Genomic DNA, 26574 nt, shown 5'->3' on the forward strand with positions numbered 1-26574 from the left:
ATTAATAGCTTTTTAATAACTTATCATTTTAAATCATAAACACCTTGATCCCAGCAATGATACCAAGTTATGTTACTATTCTATTCTGTCGCCAGTACCGGTAGATCCTGTAAAAAAGAGGAGGTCCTGTATTTTTCCCCATTTAACAGGACCTACTGTTTTGTAAAAATTTACCAAGTTTGGATTTGACTGACAATGTAAGCACTGTCAGCACTTGCCTTCGACACAATATCGTCAAGAATTATTTATCCCCACGCTGGGGATATTGTGGTTATCTCCGCCGCCTGTCCGTCCGTCCTGGCCACTATCTCCTCCTACACTATTAGCACTCAGTGCTCCAGCTAGGCCTAAATCGAAGGGCGCCACGCCCTGCTCTCCCGAACCTCCGCCCTGCCCCCCCCGAACCTCCGCCCTGCCCCCCCCGAACCTCCGCCCTGCCCGCCCCCCCCCCCCCATAAAAAAAAAAATTTTTTTTTTTTTTTTTACATATGATAATTCATAAATCTCTTATTACATTGTAATTAGTTTAATCCTCATTGTAGACATTATATTTGAATGGTTTAATAATAATGGGAATAATAAGATTATTTATAACATATAAATTAACATGCAATAGAAAGCATTCCAGAAACACCCGCGCGCTCGAACGTGCCCCTTTCACAAAATTCTGCGCGTCGAAAGTGCCCTTTTTACAAAATACTGCGCGTCGAAAGTGCCCTTTTGATAAAAAAGCCCCCCTGCCCTTTTCAAATCCTAGCTGGAGCACTGAGCACTAGAACCTTGAAACTTACACACATGGTAGCTATGAGCATATGTGCGACCCTGCACTATTTGGAATTTTGATCTGACCCCTGGGTCAAAAGTTATGGGGGTTGGAGTGGGGCCGGGTCAGAGGTTTTCACTCATTTCTTTAGGTTATTTTACATTAACTCCTTTATTTCTACACCGATTTACTTCAAATTGATACTGAGCCTCTCTTATGACACTAAGGTCAATCTCAACTATGCATGGCCCCATTACCAATCGTGGGGCACCCCGCCCACATAGACCACACCCACCCAAAATTGCCTTTTACTATTATTTCTTATTTCTACACGGATTCACTTCAAATTTATACTGAACCTCTCTTATGACAATACGGTCAATCTCAACTATGCATGGCCCCATTACCAACCCTGGGGCACCCCACCCACATAGACCACACCCACCCAAAATTGCCTTTTACTATAATTTTTTCATTTTTACACTGATTCACTTCAAATTGATACTGAACCTCTTGTATGACAATACGGTCAATCTCAACTATGCATGGCCCCATTACCAACACTGGGGCGCCCCGGCCACATAGGCCACACCCACCCAAAATTGCCTTTTACTATAATTTCTTCATTTATACACCGATTCACTTCTAATTGATACTGAACTTCTCTTTTGACAATACAGTTAATCTCAACTATGAATGCCCCTATTACCAACCCTGGGGCGCCCCTGCCCACATAGACCACACCCACCCAAAATTGCCTTTTACTATTACTTCTTCAATTCTACACTGATTCACTTCCAATTGATACTAAACTATTCTTATGACAATACGGTCAATCTCAACTATGCATGGCCCCATAACAAACCCTGGGGCGCCCCTGGGTCAAACATGCGGCGTGGGGATACGCGTCGGCCTCCCGGTTTCAACATTTTCACAACAATGACACGAAGTTACATAGACGCTTTCTTCCGTACATATTATTGTGCTGAAGGTTATACTGAAAGCGTTTGGACAAGGCGGAAAGAATCCGGGTATTTCGGACCCGGGTATTTCCGGGACAGATTTACTCATTACGCAGAGGAAATTTACGATATGCGTAATCAGCCATTTCAATTGGGTTTCGGTACGCAGAGTAAGCGGCAATTTTACATTGGGTATTAACGCAAATACGCACCTTATCTGTAGCTCTGCAGACTGTGATCAGGAAAAGTGAAATTGGAAGTCACTAGAACTAGGAAAGTGGAATTGAAAAGTCAATGAACAATTGTGAACCCTTTCCCACTTAGAAGCAAATTAAAAATGGCTATGTGCAAACAGCATTAAACTAGAACAGCCTGCGAGCAACTCACTGTCTGTTCAGGTTTTATGCTGTTTGCTGCTCATCAGTACGTATGTACCTTCGGTTTGGAGATGAAGCCTTAAAAACTTTAATCTTGAAAGAAAGGACTTAAATATAACTTTCTAAGGGACTACAAATGCGTGAAAATAAGTATCTAAGTGGTAAAGGGTTACAGGCATACCACTCACCCAGACACTTTATTGATGATCAACTTCACACCTTTAGCAGGTTCACCCATTTGTTCAAATGCCTGTAGCACAAATTGCTCATCCATGTATGGCTCCAACTGAAAAGAAAGGTCATTCTTTTTGACGACCTTCAAATGTCAATGTTTCAGATAGAAATAATCTACCCCGTTTGCAAAACACCATTATTTTAGTTTTGTCAGTATTTTAATACCATTCATTCCCAGCATACAGTAATTAGATAAGAAAAGGAAGCAACAGAATTATCGCACGATTCCCTAATATCAAGGGTAGCCTAATTTCGATCACTTTGTTTACATTACGAATGTGGCTCTCGTGATAAAGACTTAAAGTCCCTTTAAAGTTAAGTATTTTGTTTCATTACAAATTATATGCTTGAAAATAAATACAGACACAAATAAAATGAGGAAAAAACAAGTATTATTGCATTTCAAAATCTTACTTGAACTGAAATAATCCAAATTTATCCCTACTCCATTCAAGTTGTTGGTCCTCTTTATAAAATTTCAACATAAATTGCAAAAAGAGGCAGCCCACTGCGCTACAGTCGATTGGTGTATAGCGAATTTTAGTGAGTAACGGATAGGTTAAACGTTTTTTGCAAAATGCTTTTATTTATGTGAAGATTTACAGTTTTCTATGAATTGAATACAAAAAGCCTATCATTGTTAAGTCATGTTTTTTTTTACGTGTGTCAATGTTTACAACTGTTTCTTTTTTCGAATGCAAAACAAGGTCATGTTATGTATGCACCGTTTTTGTGACGACATGAAAAGTTCAGACGAATGGTTTCTTGAATTTTTCAGATTTTGTTTGATAAACATAATGTTCATGATGATGTAATATTTTAGTATTATGTGTCCTTTACAAAAGTAAGAATGCTCAGAAACCGAATTGATGCGTACCATATAAAACAAGACTATTGTCAAGCAATATGGTCCCCTACCGGTGAAACTCCACCATTGTCAGATTTTTTTTTATATATTTGTTGCTATTTATATATTTGTTGCCATAGCAACCAGAATTTTTGACGTAGGAACAAAATGAAATGACATGCATAAACTCCATATTGCCATCTATCCATGTTTCAAGTTTCATGAAAAAATATTAAGAACTTTTAAAGTTATCGCTGGATCCAGAAAAGTATGACAGGCTGACTGACATACTGATGGACACACAGAGCTCAAACCATAAGTCCCCCCCGGTTTCACCGGTAGGGGACAATAAGCATGAAAGCTGCAACTCGGGATTTAGTGAATATTGGACATGTGGTGACCCATATTCAGGAATGTGGGGACTGTCTCAAAATAAATATAAACTCAATAGTAGTTTTAAATATACATGTGGTTAGCCAGCGTTTTTTTTCCCCAAAGGTAACTGTACCCCTATAATTGGGAATTTTTCGAGTCGTGAAATCTTTAAATTGGTAAAAAACGAGTCGCCAAATCAATGAATTGGGAAAAATTCGAGTCACAAAATTGATGAATTGGGAACCTTTAAAATGCATGGTATCTATCATTAGGGGCTATATTCTGCATCACAAAGCATAATTTAAGCATTTTAAGCTCTAGGTTTTAACAGAAAAACTACTAGTGATGATATTTTGACTATTGTATCATGTCATGTGAAAATTGTGTCATTGCCACTTCAGTAGGAATGTGCCTGTCAATGGAAAAAAATATCTTCCAGTGATAGGCATAAGCACTGAGGTTGCATATATATTAATGCATAAAGAATAATATTAATAATTTAGTTTTAGCCTTTAAAAGTCTTACAAGCCCTGCAATGTTTCATGTGAGTTAAATTAAAAACTTAAAAACAAAACAAAACCAACAACAATGGAACGTGTACTGGTTTGAAATCTTTTAACAATAGACAGTGAGAATAGTCACACATAACCAAAATGAGTTTTTAGAGTGGAATGCTTTAACAACTATTTTCCAGAGCTCCAGATAAGGATTTGTGAAATGAGTTACGGTACTGCCACTGACAGAAAGACAAGGAGTAACGCTTAAAATCAATTAGTACCTGTACTACCATATCCAAAAATACAGGTAGTACTGTACAACCTGTGTTCTTGGATATTGAAGGGTGTATAACTGACTTTACAGAAACATTTGCAGCAATTATAATAAACATATGTAGCTTCTTAAACAGTTATTGTATTAGGTTTTCCATTCTGAATTATGATGCAAATACAACTACACATTAAAACTCATGACTAATACTATTTCTTCATTTTTTTGACAAGAAAACACAAGCAAACTAGTAAGCTAAGTAAACGAACACTTATTTCACTGTCTCATCCGTTTCCCATCGTGTTTTCTAATGTTTTAAGCCACGGATGCAATAAAATCGCTAAATATCGGGGGCGATACTGTCTTTTTCTGGGTTTACCGATTTAATGTCAGGATGGTTAGACAACACCGTATGTAGTCATTATATGACAACAAAGTGTTGTTTTGAACCGCTTTCGGTTAAGCCGGCATTCCATTTCGCGCTGACATATTGTTTTTGACGGATTTACAAGTTACAGGAAATCACGCGACAGAATAGACAATACAATATGAACCCAGTCTACAACTTTTCGGTAATTTAAATTAACGAAAAGCTCCGTAAGGTTAGAGACCAACAAATCACGCCGCGCTGACGCAGACTTATCTGTATGGCCAGATTTTTTTCGTAAATGCGTAAAATGGATATTAAAGTCGTTATTGTACGTCCAGTTTATAAAAATAAATGCGTAAATCTTCATGAAAAAGGCATATTTACGGCTGTGCGGCCCTTATCTGGAGCTCTGATTTTCAAAGGTAAGTCTTATATTTTGTTTTGATTTTTTTTCAAATCATTTAATAACATATTAAGATAATCTGCCATAAAATGCTAATGTATATGTTGTAAATAACTATAGCATTTTACACCCATGTCTCATTATTTTTAATTTTATGTTAAACTTTTATTTGTTCATATCCGTATCCGAATAGTTTCTGTCCGGATTTGACACTTAAAAAACTATACATATATAGATCTTAAGTTATATGCGCATTTAACTCAATACGGTTACGATTTTTTTTTAATGTCAACAAAAATTAGTGTTGAGAAAGTTTATTGATGTAAGGAAGACTGGTCTTTACGATGGAATTCTTTCATGGGAAAAATCGACCACTCGTCGCAGTTATGTAATCCAGTTACATTTTACACAGCCGTTAGAGTTGAGCCCCTTTGAAAAGTTTTCTTTACTTTCTATGCAACAATGTCCGGCGAAAATAAATGGCAGAAAATGAAAGGCTCGACGATTTCTAAAGATATTTCCAGCGAAAATAAAAGGCACTGGCAATTAGGAACGGCACCTAGAATCGTTCGGAACGGTAGATATTGAGATTGGGAAAGGTCCGGTGCTAAAATTGGGAAGCCTCAGGTAGGCTTTGGGAAAGGTACCGTTCCCTGGTACTACTTAAAGAAGGAAAAAAACGCTGTTAGCGTGTGGCTATGATATAAGTTAGTGAAAAACTCTAAGAAAAAATGCACGGACCAATCTGTGCGCACACATCAATTCGGTCGCAAGCATGAAGAGTAAGAGGAAAAATATCATTATAAACAAAGATCAGAAAATATAATGAGTAAATGGAAACTCAAATTGAAAACGAAACGTGTCACGAAATAATGTGACAAAAATTGATATAATAAACAATGGAATTATTTCTACTTACATCTCCCATCCATAGCGTTTTTGTTGGTTCAGTTGTCATTGTGCCAGGATGTCTGTTTGCTTGAGGGTTGTTATACATCACTGCTTTAAAACATATGGAAGTTATTATTTTTATTTACTTCCCTGTATTATCTAATCTCTAAACTGTTCGATTTTTCATCCATTCAGTTTTCAACATTTCAAAAATTTATAATTTAATTTAAATATAAATATAATCCATGATAATATAACTTTTGCAATAATAATACATAATAACATCAACAAATGATTTATCGTTTACAGGCTATTTAATTTTACACAAGTTATGATGACGTATACTCAAACGCACGTGCTCTGTGTTTAGTGTAAACATGGAAATAGTAGTTGGAACTTACGATGATGTAGTCTTAGGATATCGTGTCGTCAATGTCGCTGAGGTATTTTATTAACCGATAACTCTTTTGTTTTCGAAAGTGTTATATATTTTACGCAATAATTGTCATTTATGTGTCGAATATTGATTTGACACTTGTTTTCGCGTCGCAATTTCTGCAATATGCTTTCTATTTAGTTCATCCAAAGACCTAGAGAATAATGTATTTTACAGGTCTGTGGTTCATCTTGATTGCTTTGACCTTTAATGAGTACTTTGGTAGAGCTAAAACTTGTTTTTGGTAAAGGCATTTATCACGTTAATAGCGCTTTCGCTAGCTTTAAAAAGTAGAGAGTGCTGACTCGCAAGCCTTTAAGTTTAATTTTGGACATTCCAGACAGAAAGTTGTAAGTCCCACTTTTATTTCAGTTGATGGCTGGATACCAACATGTTTTATGCATGAATGACCTAACAAGTTATATCACGATCAATTGTATTGTACTTGGTACAATTGTCAATTTACAAAAAGAAGTTTTTATATCCTCAGAAATTCACTTTCATTTTTTTAAAGCATATTTTGGCATTTCCTTAACACATGTGATTTACCTACCTTATTACATTGTGTTTTTTAATATGGTATACATGGGTAAAACAAAAAATTATTATTCAATGTTAGTGTTTGCAAATGCGTAAGACTTAATTTGTTATTCGAAAAAGTAATACAAGGTTTCCTTATTCACCTAATGTTAAGAAAACTCTGGCCATAAATAAACATTACCCATGTATTTTTATGCATACATGCCATACGTCCGGCGGGACAGTCCCGCTTTTGGGCCCTTTGTCTCGCCGTCCCGATATGAGACGATTTGTCCCGACATTCGTAAAAAACGATGTAAGGTCTATAGGTTCCCAATAAAATTCGCTATTCAAGCTCTGTTTCGCTAACACTTACCCCCGCTAATCCCTTTATTGCCCCCAATTAACAATCCGATTCTACTTATCGTGTGTACCAGTGTTGTTTATGACACCTTATCAGCGATTTATCGGCTAATTATTGATTTCATCAGGCATTCACACCATGGTGGTTTTCAAGATAGTGGTCGCTTATTGCTATCGATAGTTGTATTATAATGAAATAAATGTTGAAAATGTGTTTATTTTTGTATTTGTTTGAAACGGTTTACAAAACAATTGTTTTGTAAAATTAACTCTACGTCATTAATGAGTCTTTTACATTCAATGTTTAGTTCATAAATAGCGTGATAATCCGAATGTGCAATATACCAAAATCGCAACAAACAGTCCAATAAGTGATACCCATCCTGTCTAGTGTAATTGGGTGTAATTGTAATAAAAACAACGAGGTGCTATGCATGACAGTTTGCCCCTTCTCCAATGAAGTTAAAAACCACGAGGTGCTATGCATGACAGTTTGACCCTACTCCAATTAAGCCGCGACAATTGACAAGTAACAAACTGCGCATGGATACATGCTTAAAAAAACATCGCAACAAACAGTAAAAGTGGTACCCATCTTGTCTTGTGTTATTGTAATAAAAACAACGTGTTGTTATTCATGACAGTTTGACACTACCCCAATACAGCGCCTGACAATTCACAATTTAGTTTAATCTGTGTATATAAGAAGAAAACAAAATATGATTATTAACATTAGAGAAAAATAATTCGAGTAAAGCATCCATAGACTTCTTTTGTCCTTTTGTTTTTGTTGGCGTAAAAACAGTTGAGGCGTTGTTGAGAGTTAAAATGAACACAAAGACGGTTTGCTTCCACCAAAAACCTACCTCTGAAATGTGTACGGCCGCGCATTCCGTGTGTAACTGATGTAACTGTTCAGTAGATAGTTGACTGTAACCCGTACTTTCAGTGTACTGGATAGCCTCCCCTGCGTTAATGTTTGCCATTGAAATTAATATGAGTATTGTTGTCGTAATGTTCTAGATTTTGTACTCTAAAAAGATGAATATTATCCTCGTTGTTTGCTATTGTCTTATTTGATAAAACTGTTATTGTTATGTGTTAGATTCCATGCTTCATATCAGATGTTTTATGTCTTGAATAAAAGTACCAAGAGTATTTGTTAGTACTATACTGACTTCAGTAAAGGTGGAATCATAAATCGTTTTAGGTGTCCCGCTTTTGGATCAAATGTCCCGACAATTTTTTATGGAATGTCCCGCTTTGGACCTAAAAAATTATGGCATGTATGTTTTTATGCCCCCGGATTGAAAATGCGGTGGTATATTGTTTTTGGTCTGTGTATCTGTGTGTCTGTCACTAAACTTTAACCTTGGTCTTAACTTTTGCAATATTGAAGATAGCAACTTGATATTTGGCATGCATGTGTATCTCATGGAGCTGTACATTTTGAGTGGTGAAAGGTTAAGGTCATTCTTCATGGTCAAAAGTCAAATATATGGCTTCAAAGTGGCGCAAAAGGGGGCATTGTGTTTCTGACAAACACATCTCTTGTTTACTGTTTAAAGAAATGTACAAAGAAAAATACTCCAAATCAACAAATATTTCACCAAATTTTTTTTTTAAATGAAGTTAACCCATACAAATCAGTTTTCCTTATAGCATAAGCCAAAATTGCAAGGCTACAAATGTAGATGTGGTATGGTAACATTAATTAAACGAGATACAAAATGCTTGTTTTTATTGATTTTGCAACAATATCAGGCTTTTTCCGCCTTATGCCACAGGTCCGAAATTCGGCCCCATTCCCAATGCAAATCTGGTTGTTTTTTTCCCAATTGAAAAAAAAAATTCCCAATTCCAAAAAGAAATTTTTTTTTTTTTTTTTTTTTTAACCTTAAAATGAATGAGTTAACCTGATCCAGTGTAGAAAATAGAAAGTATTGCATAATTAAATTATTTGTTGCCTTGAATTTGTTTTAAAAACTGTAAAATATGTTAATGATTATTTAAGACTTCCCTTATTTTCCTCAAAATCCGGCGCTTCGCGCGATTTTTTTCACCTAAAAAAAGGTCAGGCCTTTTCCCCAAATTCAGATTAAAAAACCTGCACTTATTACACATGTTCATAATTTTTTGTAAAATTTTAATAATAAGTTATCAAAATAGTCGTTATTTACCAGTTAACGGCTTCTTTGAAATATAAGAAACACTTTTTACATGCGATAATTTTTCCCAATTGAGCCAATTTTGTGATTATTTTTTTTCCCAAAATGGGGGTTTTCACGACGTGAAATTCCCAAAATTCTAGTGTGGCGTTTTCCTAAAATGGAGCTGAAAAAGCCTGAATATATTCCATGTTAATTTCCTGCCACAATATCCAAACATTTACCAGCAAACACGAGACTGGCTTCAGGCAGTGTCGAAATTGTTTTAATGAGAACAACTTCGTGCTTCTGAAGCATTAATTTTGTGTTCGCTTGTAAATGTCCTAATATCGTAGCCGAAAATTCCCATGGAATATATTGTGACACAAATAATAAATACTAACATTTTGTATGGTGTTAAATCTATGCTACCAAACTGCATCTAGTGCTGAAATTTTGTCAATTGTTTCTTGTGTAATTCTGTCCCATTATTGGATTCTGCTGTGAAATAATATTTCCATTACAATCACAATAGAAAATTGCATGTGAACAACCAATTCTATTATTGTAAAACATTATAATGAGAGTGGAAAATTTGTTGAACCATGAAACACCCTAATACATGTACATGTTGATTATTTTTAAATTAAAAAAAATGCAGGATGTTCAAATTGAGGCCAGCTTCACAGATAATTGCCACTCAGGCTGCGTGAAATGCATTGCTGCCTCTGAGAAAGGCATCCTTGCCACAGGAAGCACGGACGAGACCATCAGGTTGCTCAACCTTCGTAAAATGAGGGAACTTGGATCGCTTGTACATCATAATGGTTAAGTCTGGTTTGATTTCTTTTTGTTTGAAATGTTTATAAGTGGATAAAAAAGTCTCGCCACCCTGCTGGAAGGTTTGCTAAAACAGAATGCCTTGTCAACCAAGATGAAACTTTGTAACAGTCTTGAAGCTCTCTTAAAATAAATGTTGAAAATGATCAATGCTGACCTTTGTAATCACACAGAGTTACATGTTTTGTAAATAATTCTTGGGCAAGAGCTAGGTTTGGGAGCTCTTCAAATTGGGTTCAAACAACCAATTCTATTCATTAACCGTTTTGAGGCTTTGACCACAGATTTATTCCTTTTTTAATGTTTTGTTATTTGTTTGTGTTTTTAGTCGATTTTTTTTTGAGTCTCACAGTTTGGCAATGGTTCCATGCCACAAAGGACCACATACCATAATAAGTTTCTTTTGCTGGAGCTGATGAAGTTTTACTTTGTGAATACTATGGACTAATTAACTACAAATTATTTATCACTTCATTGTAAGATTTCAAGTTTTTTGCATTGTTTAATGCGTACATAAAAATGAGTTTCAGCTATTCATGTAACTACTGTTCTAAAGAACTAACAGCCAATAAATGTAATTGCATCGTATATGTCAGCTATTGTTATTCTTATTTAATAACAGGGTTCAGTAAGCATACCATTCCTGATTTCAAGTTGAAAAAAATCAAAATGACAAACTAAATATGTCTACCTATGAACTCATTTTAAATGATTAATAAATGCTACTTCAGGCTCGGTTACCAGTTTGCAGTTCCACAGAGGGTTCCTGTTCAGCACGAGTGATGATGGCACATTGTGCCTGTGGAGGGCATTCACATGGGAGTGCATGAGAACATTCAAGGGACACAAGTATTTCCTCACCAGTCACATTTATTACCTGATATCCTCCCTTGAAATTGATTGTATACAAAAAGTTTGTTGTGTCACAATATATTGATGTGTTTTTGATGATTTTTGTGTCTGGGTTTTAAATGTGGTTGAATAGAAACTTTTTGAATTTAAATAACGTATAGATTGAAATTAAGGTTTTATTTACTGTATGTTAAATACATGTTATAATGTTTTTGTTTAAATATATACATAGAAAGTTGAGCAAGTCTTTCAGCAACAGTCTTTATTTTTGTTTGCTTTTGTTGAACACGTGATTATAGTACTTGCAAATCAGGTTTTGAAATTGTAACTAAGTGCAAGGATACACAAACTGCTTATATAGCCATTGAAACTGTTTATTTCAGATCAGAGGTCAACTGTGTGTCAGTGCATCCCAGTGGGAAGTTGGCACTGACTGTGGGCAAAGATAAGACTCTTCATACATGGAACCTCATAACAGGACGATCTGCTTATATATCAAATATTAGGAAAAGTATGTTCATTTAGCTTTTAATACTTGCAAGTAATTATTGGTGTTTCCATTCGCGTATTAATGTGTGTGAATCACATTCTGCCTCTTAGGATAAAGTCCATCAAATGTAATTGATTGTATAATTGTTTTGAAGACATGTGCATACAAGGATAATAAGTGTTTGTTTTCCTCATCCCTAAGATGACTAAATCAAATCTTTTGGTAGGGCTATTCTGATCTGATCACTTGATTTAACAGAAAATTGTATTAGTAGTTTCAATAAATTATCAAAATTTTGACAATGTCTAGTGAAAGTAGTTCTATTTATTCTAAAAGCAATTATTTAAATTAAAAAACATATGGTATGAAATTTAGAACACATGTTTTATTGCAAATATGTCACAGGGGTAATACAACCATGTGCATTTATGTACCGTTTTTACAAAAGAGGACCCTGCTCTTTTCCAGTCCTACCTGGAGCACTGTTTGTTTACATTTATGTATAAATATTAAACAATGATACACAGAGAAAAGTATTTCAAAAAGTTTTCCTAATCATTCAACTACACAAATGTATGTTGAATGGCATGTTTTTGCACTGTGGGTATTATTCTACATTAGTTTGAACTTTCCATGACTACCAGTAATGCTCTTTCTCCTTGCAGGTGCAGAGCTTGTGTGCTGGTCACCAAATGGTGATTACTATGTGATTGTCATCAACAACGAGATTGATGTCTATTCTGTAGAGGTACAAGTCTTTTCAATTATGAACATTATTGCTGTAAAAATTGAAATACTCATGCTTTCTGATTTGATAGAATTTTGTCTATTTAATAAAATTTGCTTGTTATAGAAATGTTGATTAAATACAATGAAGTCTTAATGCAATTTATTGCAGTCATTGATTTATGCAGTGCAGAAAAAATGTAGACAAAATCATCTGTAATATGAGGAAACTGTACGTGAATTATTTACTGACTGCATATAGTTAAAGAATGCTGCAATTTGGGTTTCTGTATACAAAAACAATATAATATAAACAGCTTCGAGTAATTCACATGCTCTGATGTCTACCTTGCTGAGGTTATGCTAAATCTTAAGGAAACATGACGAGAAACAATAAAAGCAGTTTGGTACGAGAATAGGCTTGCTGTTCATGAATATTCTCAAAAACTTCAGTGTTATTAAACAATATTGTTCTTTTGAGTACACACAAGAATACATTAAATGCTTTAGGTCATTATTTAGAACTCTATTAATGCTTAAGGTCATTATTTAGAACCCTACCTTTGATAATTAAAAGTCATAAAATTGAATTAGTGAAACAAACTAGTACAGTAAAGTGTTAGGCAATTTTTAATGAACTTACAAATGCATGTTCTACAAGTTTTAAAGCACTGACCATATATTCTTAAGATTCATTATTAAAAAAGTTTGATCTCTATATTTACCTATGTTTCAGACAGCAGAAGTATGTTCCACTATTAAGGCGTCATCCAGAGTTAACTGTCTAGAATTCATCAAGGTACTTCAAGTTTTGTAAAGTCACTTAGTGGAAGTAGGGGTGTATTGATCGCACCAGTCCTTCATTCCTATTGACCATCTTGTGAACTTTGAGAGAGAAAGCTTTAAACTATTATCATGCAAAGTGTGACCTATACCATTCACCTTTAAGTGAATAGGGTCTCCATTTCCAATAAATAACTACTTGGGATGAAAGGAAGACCCCTTATCATGCTGAGGTCAAATGTCAAGGTCACTAATAAATAAATATACTATGTTATTGACTTGCATAAATATTTAATACAAACTCCCAGTTAAAAAAGTGTGTCTGTAGTTTAAATACAATTACTTTGTAGTGCAATATGTATTACATACCTTTTTTTATGCAATTAGCAAAAAATGGAACATTAGACTGAAAGTGGCGTCAAGCTGGTGTGCTGAACAATTCCGTGTCTTTGAGAAATAATTCTCCAGCTACATGAATTCAGAAAAAAATGCTTGACCAAAGTTTGGCGATTTATTTACAGAAACATAAGATCAGTCGAAGTCATTAGCCAACCTCTTCCCACTGCCTGGGATGAATAGTGAAAGTCTTATCTTCTCATTGATTTCTATGCCCCAAGATCAAATGATAAGGGGGTATATTGTTTTTGGCCTGTCTGTCTGTCATTGTATGTGTGTGTCTGTCCCCAAACTTTAACCTTGCTCATTTAATGAAAACTCTTGGCTCTATGTTCTTTAAACTTACATGTGCATGCATCTCATTGAGATCTACTATCAAACATGGTTTGAGGTCACTAGGTCAAGGTCACTGTGATCTTTACATTAAAAAAAAACAATCTTGGGATGCAGCTGTTGTATAGCTCCAAAGTGCAGTAGGGGGCATCGTGTTTCACAAACACAGCTCTTGTTTCATAATCTAATGTTGTTTCAGGATGATGTACTTTGCTATGGTGGTGAAGGTGGGGATCTCTGTTTCCATGACATTTCAACCAATATGCCTTTGCATACTTGTGAAACCAAGACTACAAGGTAGGCTCTATTTGTGCATTTGGATTCATGGCAGTAGGATTTTTTGTTGAATAATAGTTTGCTTCATAAATGAGTTTACAATGGTCTTAATAATATTTAAATAGTAATAATATTTGAAATAATTAATTTAATTGTTTGTAGTTGTTATCCCCCGCCATAGGCGGAGGGATATTGTTTTGGCGTTTTCCGTCCGGCCTTCCGTCTGTTTGTCCGGCACTTTTGTGTCCAGAGCCATATCTTGGAAGTGCTTAGGCGGATTTCATTGAAACTTGGTATGAGTATATATATTGATATGAGGATGATGCACGCCAAATGGCATTGTACACCATCTGTTAATAACGGAGTTATGGCCCTTTGTATCTTGAAAAAATGCTTTTTTGAGTGTCAAATATAACACTTTTTTGTTCAGAATATATTGGCGGGGGATATCAATTCAATGAATTTGCTTGTTAATCATGTGATAAACATGAGTTTGACTTCTAATTTATAGGCATAGAAATTGAAGATGATAAAGTGGTTTCTTTACATCACAACTACTGACATTACATTTATTTCTTACAAATAAACAAAATAAATATGAACATTTCTAACTGATTTTACAGTGCATTTTAATTTTATCAGGTATTCCTGACTTTTCATAATGATGTTTACATAGTTGTAAAAACAAGGAACACATTTATCAAGTAATAATTCCATTTTTTGTTCAGAATCAAGGGCCTTTGTGTTTGGAAGCACACAGAGAATGAAAAGAACGAGACACAGATAGCAGTTGCTAGTAGCGACGGAATGATCAAGTTATACAGGGCGGATGTGCATGAGGTTGGTAACCAGGCAACTAGTTTTTCATTGACAATCAAATTATTAAGATTTGGTAAAACGTTTTTAAGTTTGTCAGGGATTTTCAAATTTTTGGACCATTTTGGGGAATATTTTGCATAGCTAACACATATACTTTTAACCAAATTGTTCAGTCAGAATTAACAAATTTGATAATGTATGAAAATATGAAATCTTAATTAATTTAATCAATTGTCACTGATGTCATTGTTGCATGAGTGATTACATTTTGTTAATGACTGTTATAAAGTACAAGTATAAATATTGATTAAAATAAATAAGTACCATGTGTAAGCTTTTAAAAAGGGATATAATTACTTTAATTATTAGATGGATCTTGATAAAACTTTCACAGTTTAATGCCTGTGTAAATGAGTTGGTAATCATAAACAAGAGAAATTCTGTTGTGACAAGTTTTGGAATAATTATGGCCCATAATCTGTTTTTATGCCCCTGGTAGGGTGGCATATTAAAGCAGACGCACCGTCCGTCTGTCTGTCCATCCATTCCGTCCATCTGTATGTCCATCACACTTTTGCGTTTAAGTTTAGAAAAATACTCATAACTTCTATGTCCCTTCAGATGTAACCTTCATATTCGGTATGCATGTCTATATCGATAAGGCCTTTCAATACGCACACAAATTTTGACCCCTTTGACCTTGAACTTAGGGTCCGCGCTTAGTTTTCAAAATCTGCGTTTACGTTTCAAAAAAGCATTTTTCGGGGGCATATGTCTGCCGATGGAGACAGCTCTTGTTCCACTATAAATGATTTAGTATTTGTTTCCAAAAGTGTATGTTCTATACTCCTTTTAAACTTCTCTGTGAAGTTGTCAGTTAAAAGCTCACCTGAGCACAATCTGCTTATGGTGAGCTTTTGTGCTTGCCTATTGTCTGTTGTTGATTGTCAATTGTGTCATTTTCATGTCAACATTTACCTTGTAAACACTGAAGAGGTAACATTTATTTCCCAATCTTCATAAAACTTGGTCATAGCATTTGTTCATAACATTCTGCCTAGTTCCAAAGTTGGTCATGAGGGGTCAACCAATGGTTTCTTGGCCATATTAAAGGAATGTTTTGCGAACCCTCGAGCTGATATATTTATTGTCTAATCTTCAACAAATTTATTTTGAGTATATGTACCAATTGTATGTTGACTGATTTATAAAATTATTCTGGTCTGTTACTAAACATGGCTATCAGGGCCTGTGTAACTTGCTCACAACATTTGTTTGATGATATTTCAGCAAAGTTAGAAAACTGTTCAGGTTGATTGAAAAGCATTGTGGCCAGGTAGTAGGCGGGGTAGTTTTCAGTAAATGCTTAATTGAAATTTTGTAAACATTCTAGAATCCACATTTGTTGTCCAATCTTAACGAAACTTGCTCATAACATTTGTTCTTATGATATATCTGCCCATTTTAAAAATGGTTGCGGTTTTGATAAACATGGCTACGGCAGAAGTTTTCCAATCTTGATTATAGTGAAGCGTTGTGATCATTTTTAAAGTCACATGTTTTTATCCTGTAAGCATAAAACTTTATCAAAACCTCTTTTCTCATAATATTTCATCAGAGTTTTAAAACAATTGAAAAAGCAAGGTCACAAGTAATAATTATTTAACTTACACCACATACATTTTTAATTCACGCAAGTCCGAAAAATAAAACAATCAAATAACAAAGTAAATAATATTTGTTTATTTCATGATATATAAGTAGGTTTTAATTTATTTTCAAGTATTATTCATACAGTAAAAATAATTATCAAATTAACACAATTTCTAACAATTGCGTATTTAATCAATTTGCCATAACAATTTCAAACATATTACGTTCGTAATTGATCGTATCAGTCATCTTAAAATCCCTCGAAATCCTCATCATCGCTTTCACCGAACAGTTCGTAGAATTCCTCACTAGTGAGATTGTCATCGTAAACCCAATCGCCGATATCATCATCATCATCGTCGCAATCACTAACCTTTGCACAGGCAGATACATCATCAGATTGATCGCGATTTTCCACAAGATCAACAAACAACTCGTCGTCCTGTGTACCATCCATTGAGTTTGAGATCATAAGAGTTACGTTTACGTTTCATTTTGACGATTCCAGTAGTTGTAATTTGTAAATATAATTGTATTGTTTGACGGGTATTGAAAACTAAGAGGCAGATATAGATTACCTTGATTATGCAAATGTTACGCCCCTTGTCTATAGGTAATGCCTACTTTCATAAAATAAGCCAATCGCGTGATAGAGTGAAATCACGGGTCAAGAAGAAAGCCACCTGTGGATAATCGCATGCGGTCGCTCTTTGCTCCCGCTGTCGTGGGTCCCTAATAAATAAGTTGTCATCGGCATAAGGGGGTCGTCTGAATTAACGTGTTTATTTAACAATTGACAGTTGCAAACTGGTAACTATTTTCAGACGATACCCTTATTGCCAAATATGTCTTAATTGACAATTAACAGCGTCGAACAAAGACGATCAGGTGATACAAATTTGTCAAGAAGCACTTGTAATCGCGTGTTTATTTAACAATTAACAGTTTCAAACTGCGAACTGATTTTGCTGTTATTTTAAGCATGTTTGGCATCGTGTCGCCGCTTACACACGTTTACTATTATGTCCAATTTATGTGACATTTAACGACGTCGCGCGCAGACAATCGGGTGATAAAAACTTTTCAAGTATAACCATGGACAATATAACGCCTTACGACCCCAAAATAACAAAATTCAAATAAAAAATAATAGACAACAAAATCAATAACGATACATTTTATTTCAAGTAAATCGGTAACTGAACATAGCGTTCCGATACACGGTACGGGCAAATACAGACTTTAGAGAAAATGCAAATGGCTGCCGCGATGATTCAAAACAATTTACAAGTGTCCAACTTGGCCAGCGTAAGCCCAGTAAACTCGATATTTTGAAAAATTTCGCTTATTTTCACAAGTATCTCGCTTATAAGACGCGACCCCCACTTTTACTTATTAATTTGACTCTTAAAAATGCGTCTTATAAGCGCACGTATACGGTAAGCATAAAACTTTATCAAAACCTCTTTTCTCATAATATTTCATCAGAGTTTTTAAACAATTGAAAAAGCAAGGTCACAAGTAATAATTATTTAACTTACACCACATACATTTTTAGAGCAGTTTAGTTTTTCAAGTAAGGGTCTTATCCCTCTTGCTTCACTGTGGAACATTAGGTCCAACATTTTGTTTTCAACTCCTCCGTAAATACTTGTTGGATTTTTCTTATCCTTTCACAGCTGAGTTACCTTAATGTGCTGGTGATTGTTGGGAAAGGAATTTTGGGTGTGACAAATTTGGTAGAACTATTATCCTTTCTCTGTTTTTTATTATTGAATATTTTAGTTGCTTTGCTATGTATAAAAATATGTGACGTTGCAGATGGGACGTTGCAGCTTCAGTGTCTTTGACAATTTTCTAATTAAATATTAATGTTTTTTTTTACTATAACTTCTATGCAGATTTTGATTAAAAAGTACTACAGCTGAATTACCCTAAGGTGTAAATGATTGTTAAGGAAGGAATTTTGGCTGCAACCAGTTTTGGAATAATTGTGGCCCTTTGTCTTTTTGTCCCCTGTATAATGTTAAGTGGGTTTTGTGTCCAAAGACGTGTATTCACAGCATCTGTGTCTGGAACACATTTCTGAATAAATACTTGTGGACACAAATACACAACTTGTATATTTGTAACAACTTTGTTTACGAAAACTAACATAAAGGACTGTCTTACATTTATACTGCTATTATTGGTTTAATGGCTGTATTTTTTGTATTGAAACAACACCAATTTCACTAACTGCAATAATTGAGTACTCCCACAGTTGTTACTGTAATAAGATCATTAATATCATGGCCACACCTCTCATAAACATTTCTTTTTCAGAAGAAAATCACCACCAACTTATTGACAGAGAAGAGCACAGGCTTTAGAATCACATGCATGGCAATGTTTTCATCAACACCACACAGTCAGGAGCAGTCTTCAAATTTTTACGACAGCATTTCAGACACCAATAAAGAGAAGACGAGCAAGAAAAAGAAAAGGAAGGCCAAGAAAGCAAACACTAGTGGTGTTGTTGAAGACAATGTGACAGAAGTGACTGATATTGTAAAGTCGGACAAACATGAAAACACTGGCATGAGTGAGGAGAGTCCTAAGAAAGCAAAAAGGAAGGCTGGTAAGTCTGAAGGGAAAGAATCCAGTCAAAAGAAGGTGAAACTTGAGAGCAAACCAGAGAACAGTAGCCCAAAGGTTGTTTCTAAAGGTAAGCTGTGAAGGACTGAGATTAATTTTTCCAGTATACATGCATTTGTCTTAATTGTCCCCTACTCGTGAAACCGGAGGGGACTTATGGTTTGCGCTCTGTGTGTCAGTCAGTCAGTCAATCAGTCTGTCCGTCACACTTTTCTGGATCCTGCGATAACTTTAAAAGTTCTTAATATTTTTTCATGAAACTTGAAACATGGATAGATGGCTATATGGAGATTATGCAAGTTATTTCATTTTGTTCCTGCGTCGAAAATTCTGGTTGCTATGGCAACAAATAAAAAAAATCTGACAATGGTGGAGTTTCACCGGTAGGGGACCATATCGCTTGACAATAGTCTTGTTTAAATAGTGTTTAGTGGCTAAAATCAGTATGAATGTAATTGGCAAGATTATATATGTTGTAATGGTGTTTTTCACCAGCAGTTTTCTGGACTGTTTTGTTATGTAATCTTAATTCTAACATAGCCATTTTCAATGGATTAAATTGTATTTATTGCAATTTTAGCTCATCTATTTATTTTTTTTAGCTCACCTGAGCACAATGTGCTCATGGTGAGCTTTTGTGATCGCTTTTTGTCAAGCGTGCGTTGAGCGTCAACATTTGCCTTGTTAACTCTCTAGAGGCCACATTTATTGACCAATCTTCATGAAATTTGATCTTGGATGAGGTCGAAAATGGTTATGTTTGCTTGAAAAACATGGCTGCCAAGGGGCGGGGCATTTTTTCTTATATGGCTATAGTAAAATCTTGTTAACACTAGAGGCAACATTTATTGTCTGATCTTCATAAAATTCGGTCAGAAGATTCATCCCAAAAATATCTTGGAAGAGTTTGAAAAGGATGCCGGTTGGTTGAAAAACATGGCCGCCAGGGGGCGGGGCATTTTTCCTTATATGGCTATAGTAAAACCTTGTTAACACTCTAGAGGCCACATCTATTGTCCAATCTTGATAAAATATGATCAGAAGATTTGTGTTTATTATATCTTGGATGAGTTTGAAAATGGTTACGTTTGCTTGAAAAACATATCTGCCAAGGGGCAGGGAATTTTTCCTTATATGGCTATATAAGGCTATAGTACAATCTTGTTAACACTCTAGAGGCCACATTTATAGTCTGATCTTCATGAAACTCGGTCAGAAGATTCATCCCAATAATATCTTGGACGAGTTCAAACATGATGCTGGTTGGTCGAAAAACATGTCCACCGCAGGGGCGGGGCTATTTTCCTTAAATGGCTATAGTAAAACCTTGTTAACACTCTAGAGGTCACATTTATTTTCCGATCATCATGAAACTTGGTCAGAAGATTTGTGCCAATAATATCTTAGATGAGTTCGAAAATGGTTTTGGTTGCTTTAAAAACAAGGCCACCAGGGGCGGGGCATTTTTCCTTATATGGTTATAGTAAAACCTTGTTAACACTCTAGAGTCCACATTTATTGTCCAATCTTCATGAAACTTGGTCAGAAGATTCATCCCCATTATATCTTGGACGAGTTCAAAAATGATGCCGGTTGGTTGAAAAACATTGCTGCCAGGGGGCGGGGCATTTTTCCTTATATGGCTATAGTAAAACGTTGTTAACACTCTAGAGGCCTCATTTATTTTCCGATCTTCATGAAACCTGGTCAGAAGATTTGTCCCAATAATATCTTGATATCTCATGTGAGCGACTTTGGGCCTTTCAGGCCCTCTTTTTTTTTAATATGAGCTATTGTCATCACCTGAGCGTCGGCTTTCGGTTAAGTTTTGTGTTTAGGTCCACTTTTCTCATAAAGATTCAAAGCTCTTGCATTCAAACTTGATACACTTACTACCTATCATGAGGGGACTGTGCAGGCAAAGTTATGTTACTTTGACTGGTATTTGTACAGAATTATGGTCCCTTTATACTTAGAAAATTGACAATTTTGTTAAGTTTTGTTTTTGGCAACTTCACTCCTTTAGTATAATAGCTATTTCTTTCAGACTTGGAACACTCGCTAACTATCATAAGGGGACTGTACAGGACAAGTTGCATAACTCTTGTTGGCATTTTGACGGAATTATGGCCCTTTTTTGACTTACCGGTAGTAACTTTGAATATTTGGTTAAATTTTGTGTTAAGATCAACTTTACTTCTAAAGTAATAAGGCTATTGCTTTCAAACTTCAAATACTTCCATACTATCATGAGATTACTGTAACTGGCAAGTTGAATTTAACCTTGACCTTTGAATGACCTGGACTCTCATTAAACCTCACCTCAACCCCAAAACTTAAGTTCAAGTAAAGTAGATATGATGGTTCCTTCTAGAACCATGCAGTATGCTAAGAGCACTTCAATGCATACACATATTACTTATGAGTTATGACCAAAGATTATTTTTCCACCCATTGCTTCGGACCATGTGACATAATGTCACATTAGAGCAGTTTCATGCAACAATGGGTTTTATGTGATTGGGCCAGCATAGCTCTAGACATCGCATTTGCACAGTCAGATCAGGTGCTTCCCTGACTACTATAAAGTAATGGCAGGTTTTGTTGACTCATTATCAGACAGGGTAGCTCATGTTTTCTTGCTTGTGCAATTGTGCAGGGTGGTCCAGACCTATACTGACTGGATATGGAATAAGACCCATTTGTGCTGCTCATGTGTACGTAAGATGATGAACCGTCCGTCGGTAACTGATGATGTGAATTGAACTGTTTTGTACAGCACCTTTTGCAACCAATCTTCAAAACTATCATAATTATTGCATTCTACGGTTACCATTCCTTTTCAACTAATAGCACCCAACCTCACTTTTACCTTAACGTAATTGGGACTTGACATTGCCTATTTGTTGGTTAACTGTTTCATCTAGGAGCAGCACCGACAGAGGAAATGTTTTAATTAACTCAGCTTGTTATTGTTATATTAGCATTACTGAGGTCACAGCAATATCTAGCAGTAGCAATATAACCCAGAGGTTTATTGTCCATGTGTTCTGTTTTACAGAGTCTCTTGTTAAGGTAACAGATAAGAAGAAAAAGAAGAAAGCAAACAAAAAGGCGAAAATTGCTAGTTGAAGAAAGGTGGCAGTGTGAAGGAAGTGAAGGCTGTTATGCAGTTTAAATTCAACCAATAGTTTTTAATACACATATGTAAACGCTGCATAATCAGAATTGTTAAACATTTAACATGTTGGAAGCAGAATGCCTCTTATGTCATATTTTATCTTAAAGATGCATTAAATTTAGGGATTTAATACATGCTTTGTTTGTTTTTGCATTATTATATTATGTCTTATGTGTTTATTTATTTGTTTTCAACCAACATACAGTCTACTTTAGTGTATCGTCTTAAAAGCGTATTAACATTAGAAGTGCGCGATTTAGCCCTCAAATCAAACTTATTATACTCTCATCAGTGTTGACGTCCGGACGGCGATATTCAAGTGGTTTTTGTTGGTAAGTTTTTCAGGAACAGCTTCAGGGATTCTAGCTTTTAGCTGCTCTTACTAAAGAACATTCGTATAAAATGTTAGCACCAGGTAGTGTACAGGTGGATATAACCCCTTGGCATTATTTATACAAAATATTATTCAAATGTAAAAATACAGCTGATGAAATGTTACCACTTAAGATGTACTTATATTGTGCGCTCTTTTAAATAAATTGATAATATTCATGCATGAAAATATGTTTTTGGAATCTATCATAAGTGAAACGGTTATCATATTGAAATATACATATATTTATGCCCCCCTTCGAAGAAGAGGGGGGTATATTGTTTTGCACATGTCGGTCGGTCCGTCCGTCTACCGAATGGTTTCCGGATGATAACTCAAGAACGCTTAGGCCTAGGATGATGAAACTTCATAGGTACAAGTACATTGATCATGACTCACAGATGACCCCTATTGATTTTTAGGTCAAAGGTCAAGGTCACGGTGACTCGATCCAGTAAAATGGTTTCCGGATGATAACTCAAGAACGCTTACGCCTAGGATCATGAAACTTAATGGGTACATTGATCATGACTCGCAGATGACCCCTATTGATTTTCAGGTCACTAGGTCAAAGGTCATGGTGACTTGACACAGTAAAAATGGTTTCCGGATGATAACTCAAGGAAGCTTATGCCAAGGATCATGAAACTTCATAGGTACATTGATCATGACTTGCAGATGACCCCTAATGATTTTCAGGTCACTAGGGTAATGGTCAAGGTCACGGTGACTCGACACAGTTAAATGGTTTCCGAATGATAACTCAAGAACGCTTCCGCCTAGGATCATGAAACTTCATAGGTAAATTGATCATGACTGGCAGATGACCCCAATTGATTTTCAGGTCACTAGGTCAAAGGTCAAGGTCACAGTGACAAAAAACGTTTTCACACAATGGCTGCCACTACAACTGACAGCCCATATGGGGGGGGGGGCCATGCATGTTTTACTAACAGCCCTTGTTATCCCCCGCCATAGGCGGAGGGGATATTGTTTTGGCGTTGTCCGTCTGTCCGGCACTTTTGTGTCTGGAGCCATATCTTGGAAGTGCTTGGCAGATTTCATTGAAACTTGGTATGAGTATATGTATGGATAAGAGGATGATGCACGCCAAATGGCATTGTACACCATCGAATAATAACAGAGTTATGGCACTTTGTATTTTGAAAAAATGCTTTTTTTGTGTGTCCGGAGCCATATCTTGTGTCCAGAAGTATAATGGCGGGGGATATCAATTCAACGAATGTGCTTGTTTATATTTTGTTTCTCGACCAAGAAATGAAAATACAGTGGGTCTTTTTAAGGATCCAAAGAAAACGCGTGTATACAAAAAAAATGCCCCATGACAACGTATGGAAAACTAAAGGACAATGTATTATATGCTCTTTTACTGGCTGCAGCCAACCGAGGAACCGAACGTCACCATTTTGCAAACCGGATGGTTACTTTGTAGGACCTGTACACTACCGCCAGTACACATGCTCCTGTTTCTGTGATGGAACAGCACGATTGCCCTAAGCACGGAGCGTATATTCTCATCTAGAGTCCATGCTCTAAGCGGTGGATGCGATTTCGCATTTCAACACATGTTGCAGCGTTTTTTTATTTTTGGAAATATTTATTATTTGCATTGCTACGATAGGTAATAACTCGCGTATTTTGCTCAATCGCTATTACTTTAACTTGTAACGATTCTTTGAATGAAAGAAAAACGGTTAAACATTTCAATGATAGATGTTCTGAACTTTCTTCAATAACAAATATGCAGCAGAGTCTCAGGAAGTGTTTTAATTGGGTTTATGCTTCTAGCACTATAGCTTTAAACTTATATGTCCTTCTCTTTGTGCGCCAATTCCTTCCCTACCACTGATAACCATTGATTCCAGTAGGCACTAACTGGCAATATCAGCACTAAATACTGTTAACAACGAACCCGCTAAATTCAGCCAAAGACCTAATACAGACATAATGTTTTTTGTAAATACATAATGTATTTTGTAGGTCTTTAATTCAGATTAACTGACAGAGTGTCATGCGGTTAAATAGCCGCCGTTAAACGACGGAATTTGGTTGAATATGATAAACAAGAATTATCAGAATTTTCGCTTTAGATTCGACAGTTGGCCCTGTTGGTTTCATGTTTGCATATCAAAATGATGAAGATTCCAATTTTGAAAACAAATCAAACGTTAAGTTGGATAACGACGTTAGAGAATTTGTCGAATTAAAATACATCATAGATGACATTTAAGTGGAGGAAGTCATGTTACGGGAAAAAAATGATCCAGGTTAACAAAACATGTCCACCGCAGGCGGGGCTATTAAAAAACAATGCATAGTAAAACCTTGTTACACTCTAGAGGTACATATTTTCCGATCATCATGAAACTTGGTCAGAAATTTGTGCCAATATATCTTAGATGAGTTCGAAAATGGTTTTGGTTGCTTTAAAAACAAGGCCACCATACATTTTTCCTTATATGGTTATAGTAAAACCTTGTTAACACTCTAGAGTCCACATTTATTGTCCAATCTTCATGAAACTTGGTCAGAAGATTCATCCCCATTATATCTTGGACGAGTTCAAAAATGATGCCGGTTGGTTGAAAAACATTGCTGCCAGGGGGCGGGGCATTTTTCCTTATATGGCTATAGTAAAACGTTGTTAACACTCTAGAGGCCTCATTTATTTTCCGATCTTCATGAAACCTGGTCAGAAGATTTGTCCCAATAATATCTTGATATCTCATGTGAGCGACTTTGGGCCTTTCAGGCCCTCTTTTTTTTTAATATGAGCTATTGTCATCACCTGAGCGTCGGCTTTCGGTTAAGTTTTGTGTTTAGGTCCACTTTTCTCATAAAGATTCAAAGCTCTTGCATTCAAACTTGATACACTTACTACCTATCATGAGGGGACTGTGCAGGCAAAGTTATGTTACTTTGACTGGTATTTGTACAGAATTATGGTCCCTTTATACTTAGAAAATTGACAATTTTGTTAAGTTTTGTTTTTGGCAACTTCACTCCTTTAGTATAATAGCTATTTCTTTCAGACTTGGAACACTCGCTAACTATCATAAGGGGACTGTACAGGACAAGTTGCATAACTCTTGTTGGCATTTTGACGGAATTATGGCCCTTTTTTGACTTACCGGTAGTAACTTTGAATATTTGGTTAAATTTTGTGTTAAGATCAACTTTACTTCTAAAGTAATAAGGCTATTGCTTTCAAACTTCAAATACTTCCATACTATCATGAGATTACTGTAACTGGCAAGTTGAATTTAACCTTGACCTTTGAATGACCTGGACTCTCATTAAACCTCACCTCAACCCCAAAACTTAAGTTCAAGTAAAGTAGATATGATGGTTCCTTCTAGAACCATGCAGTATGCTAAGAGCACTTCAATGCATACACATATTACTTATGAGTTATGACCAAAGATTATTTTTCCACCCATTGCTTCGGACCATGTGACATAATGTCACATTAGAGCAGTTTCATGCAACAATGGGTTTTATGTGATTGGGCCAGCATAGCTCTAGACATCGCATTTGCACAGTCAGATCAGGTGCTTCCCTGACTACTATAAAGTAATGGCAGGTTTTGTTGACTCATTATCAGACAGGGTAGCTCATGTTTTCTTGCTTGTGCAATTGTGCAGGGTGGTCCAGACCTATACTGACTGGATATGGAATAAGACCCATTTGTGCTGCTCATGTGTACGTAAGATGATGAACCGTCCGTCGGTAACTGATG

The 26574-nt window shown here is 35.7% G+C and overlaps 2 protein-coding genes across 9 annotated transcripts in view; one reads left to right on the top strand and one right to left on the bottom strand.

Moving 5' to 3' along the window:
• LOC127861935 (tRNA selenocysteine 1-associated protein 1-like) overlaps positions 1-6186 on the bottom strand; it is a 31286-nt gene extending 25100 nt beyond the window's left edge. For all 4 annotated transcript variants that reach the window (XM_052400676.1, XM_052400675.1, XM_052400674.1 and 1 more), the window contains exons 1-2: positions 6019-6186; positions 2291-2388 (exon numbers count right to left, since the gene is read on the bottom strand). In XM_052400676.1, coding sequence (XP_052256636.1) covers positions 2291-2388; positions 6019-6096 — 176 coding nt within the window. In that variant the 5' untranslated portion in view covers positions 6097-6186. The remainder of the gene's footprint in view (positions 1-2290; positions 2389-6018) is intronic.
• A 120-nt stretch (positions 6187-6306) lies between these two features.
• LOC127861934 (p21-activated protein kinase-interacting protein 1-like) overlaps positions 6307-26574 on the top strand; it is a 35642-nt gene continuing 15374 nt past the window's right edge. For 3 of the 5 annotated variants that reach the window (XM_052400672.1, XM_052400670.1, XM_052400668.1), the window contains exons 1-9: positions 6307-6433; positions 10117-10282; positions 11027-11144; positions 11531-11658; positions 12303-12385; positions 13100-13162; positions 14075-14172; positions 14880-14991; positions 18949-19330. In XM_052400672.1, the coding sequence (XP_052256632.1) occupies positions 6368-6433; positions 10117-10282; positions 11027-11144; positions 11531-11658; positions 12303-12385; positions 13100-13162; positions 14075-14172; positions 14880-14991; positions 18949-19330 (1216 nt within the window). In that variant the 5' untranslated portion in view covers positions 6307-6367. Of the gene's footprint in view, positions 6434-10116; positions 10283-11026; positions 11145-11530; positions 11659-12302; positions 12386-13099; positions 13163-14074; positions 14173-14879; positions 14992-18948; positions 19331-22321; positions 22572-26574 lie in introns of those variants that run through there. The other 2 variants (XM_052400669.1, XM_052400667.1) reach the window with 2 other exon arrangements.

The sequence above is a fragment of the Dreissena polymorpha genome, chromosome 16 (genome assembly GCF_020536995.1).
Source record: "Dreissena polymorpha isolate Duluth1 chromosome 16, UMN_Dpol_1.0, whole genome shotgun sequence".
Classification (NCBI taxonomy): Eukaryota; Metazoa; Mollusca; class Bivalvia; order Myida; family Dreissenidae; genus Dreissena; species Dreissena polymorpha.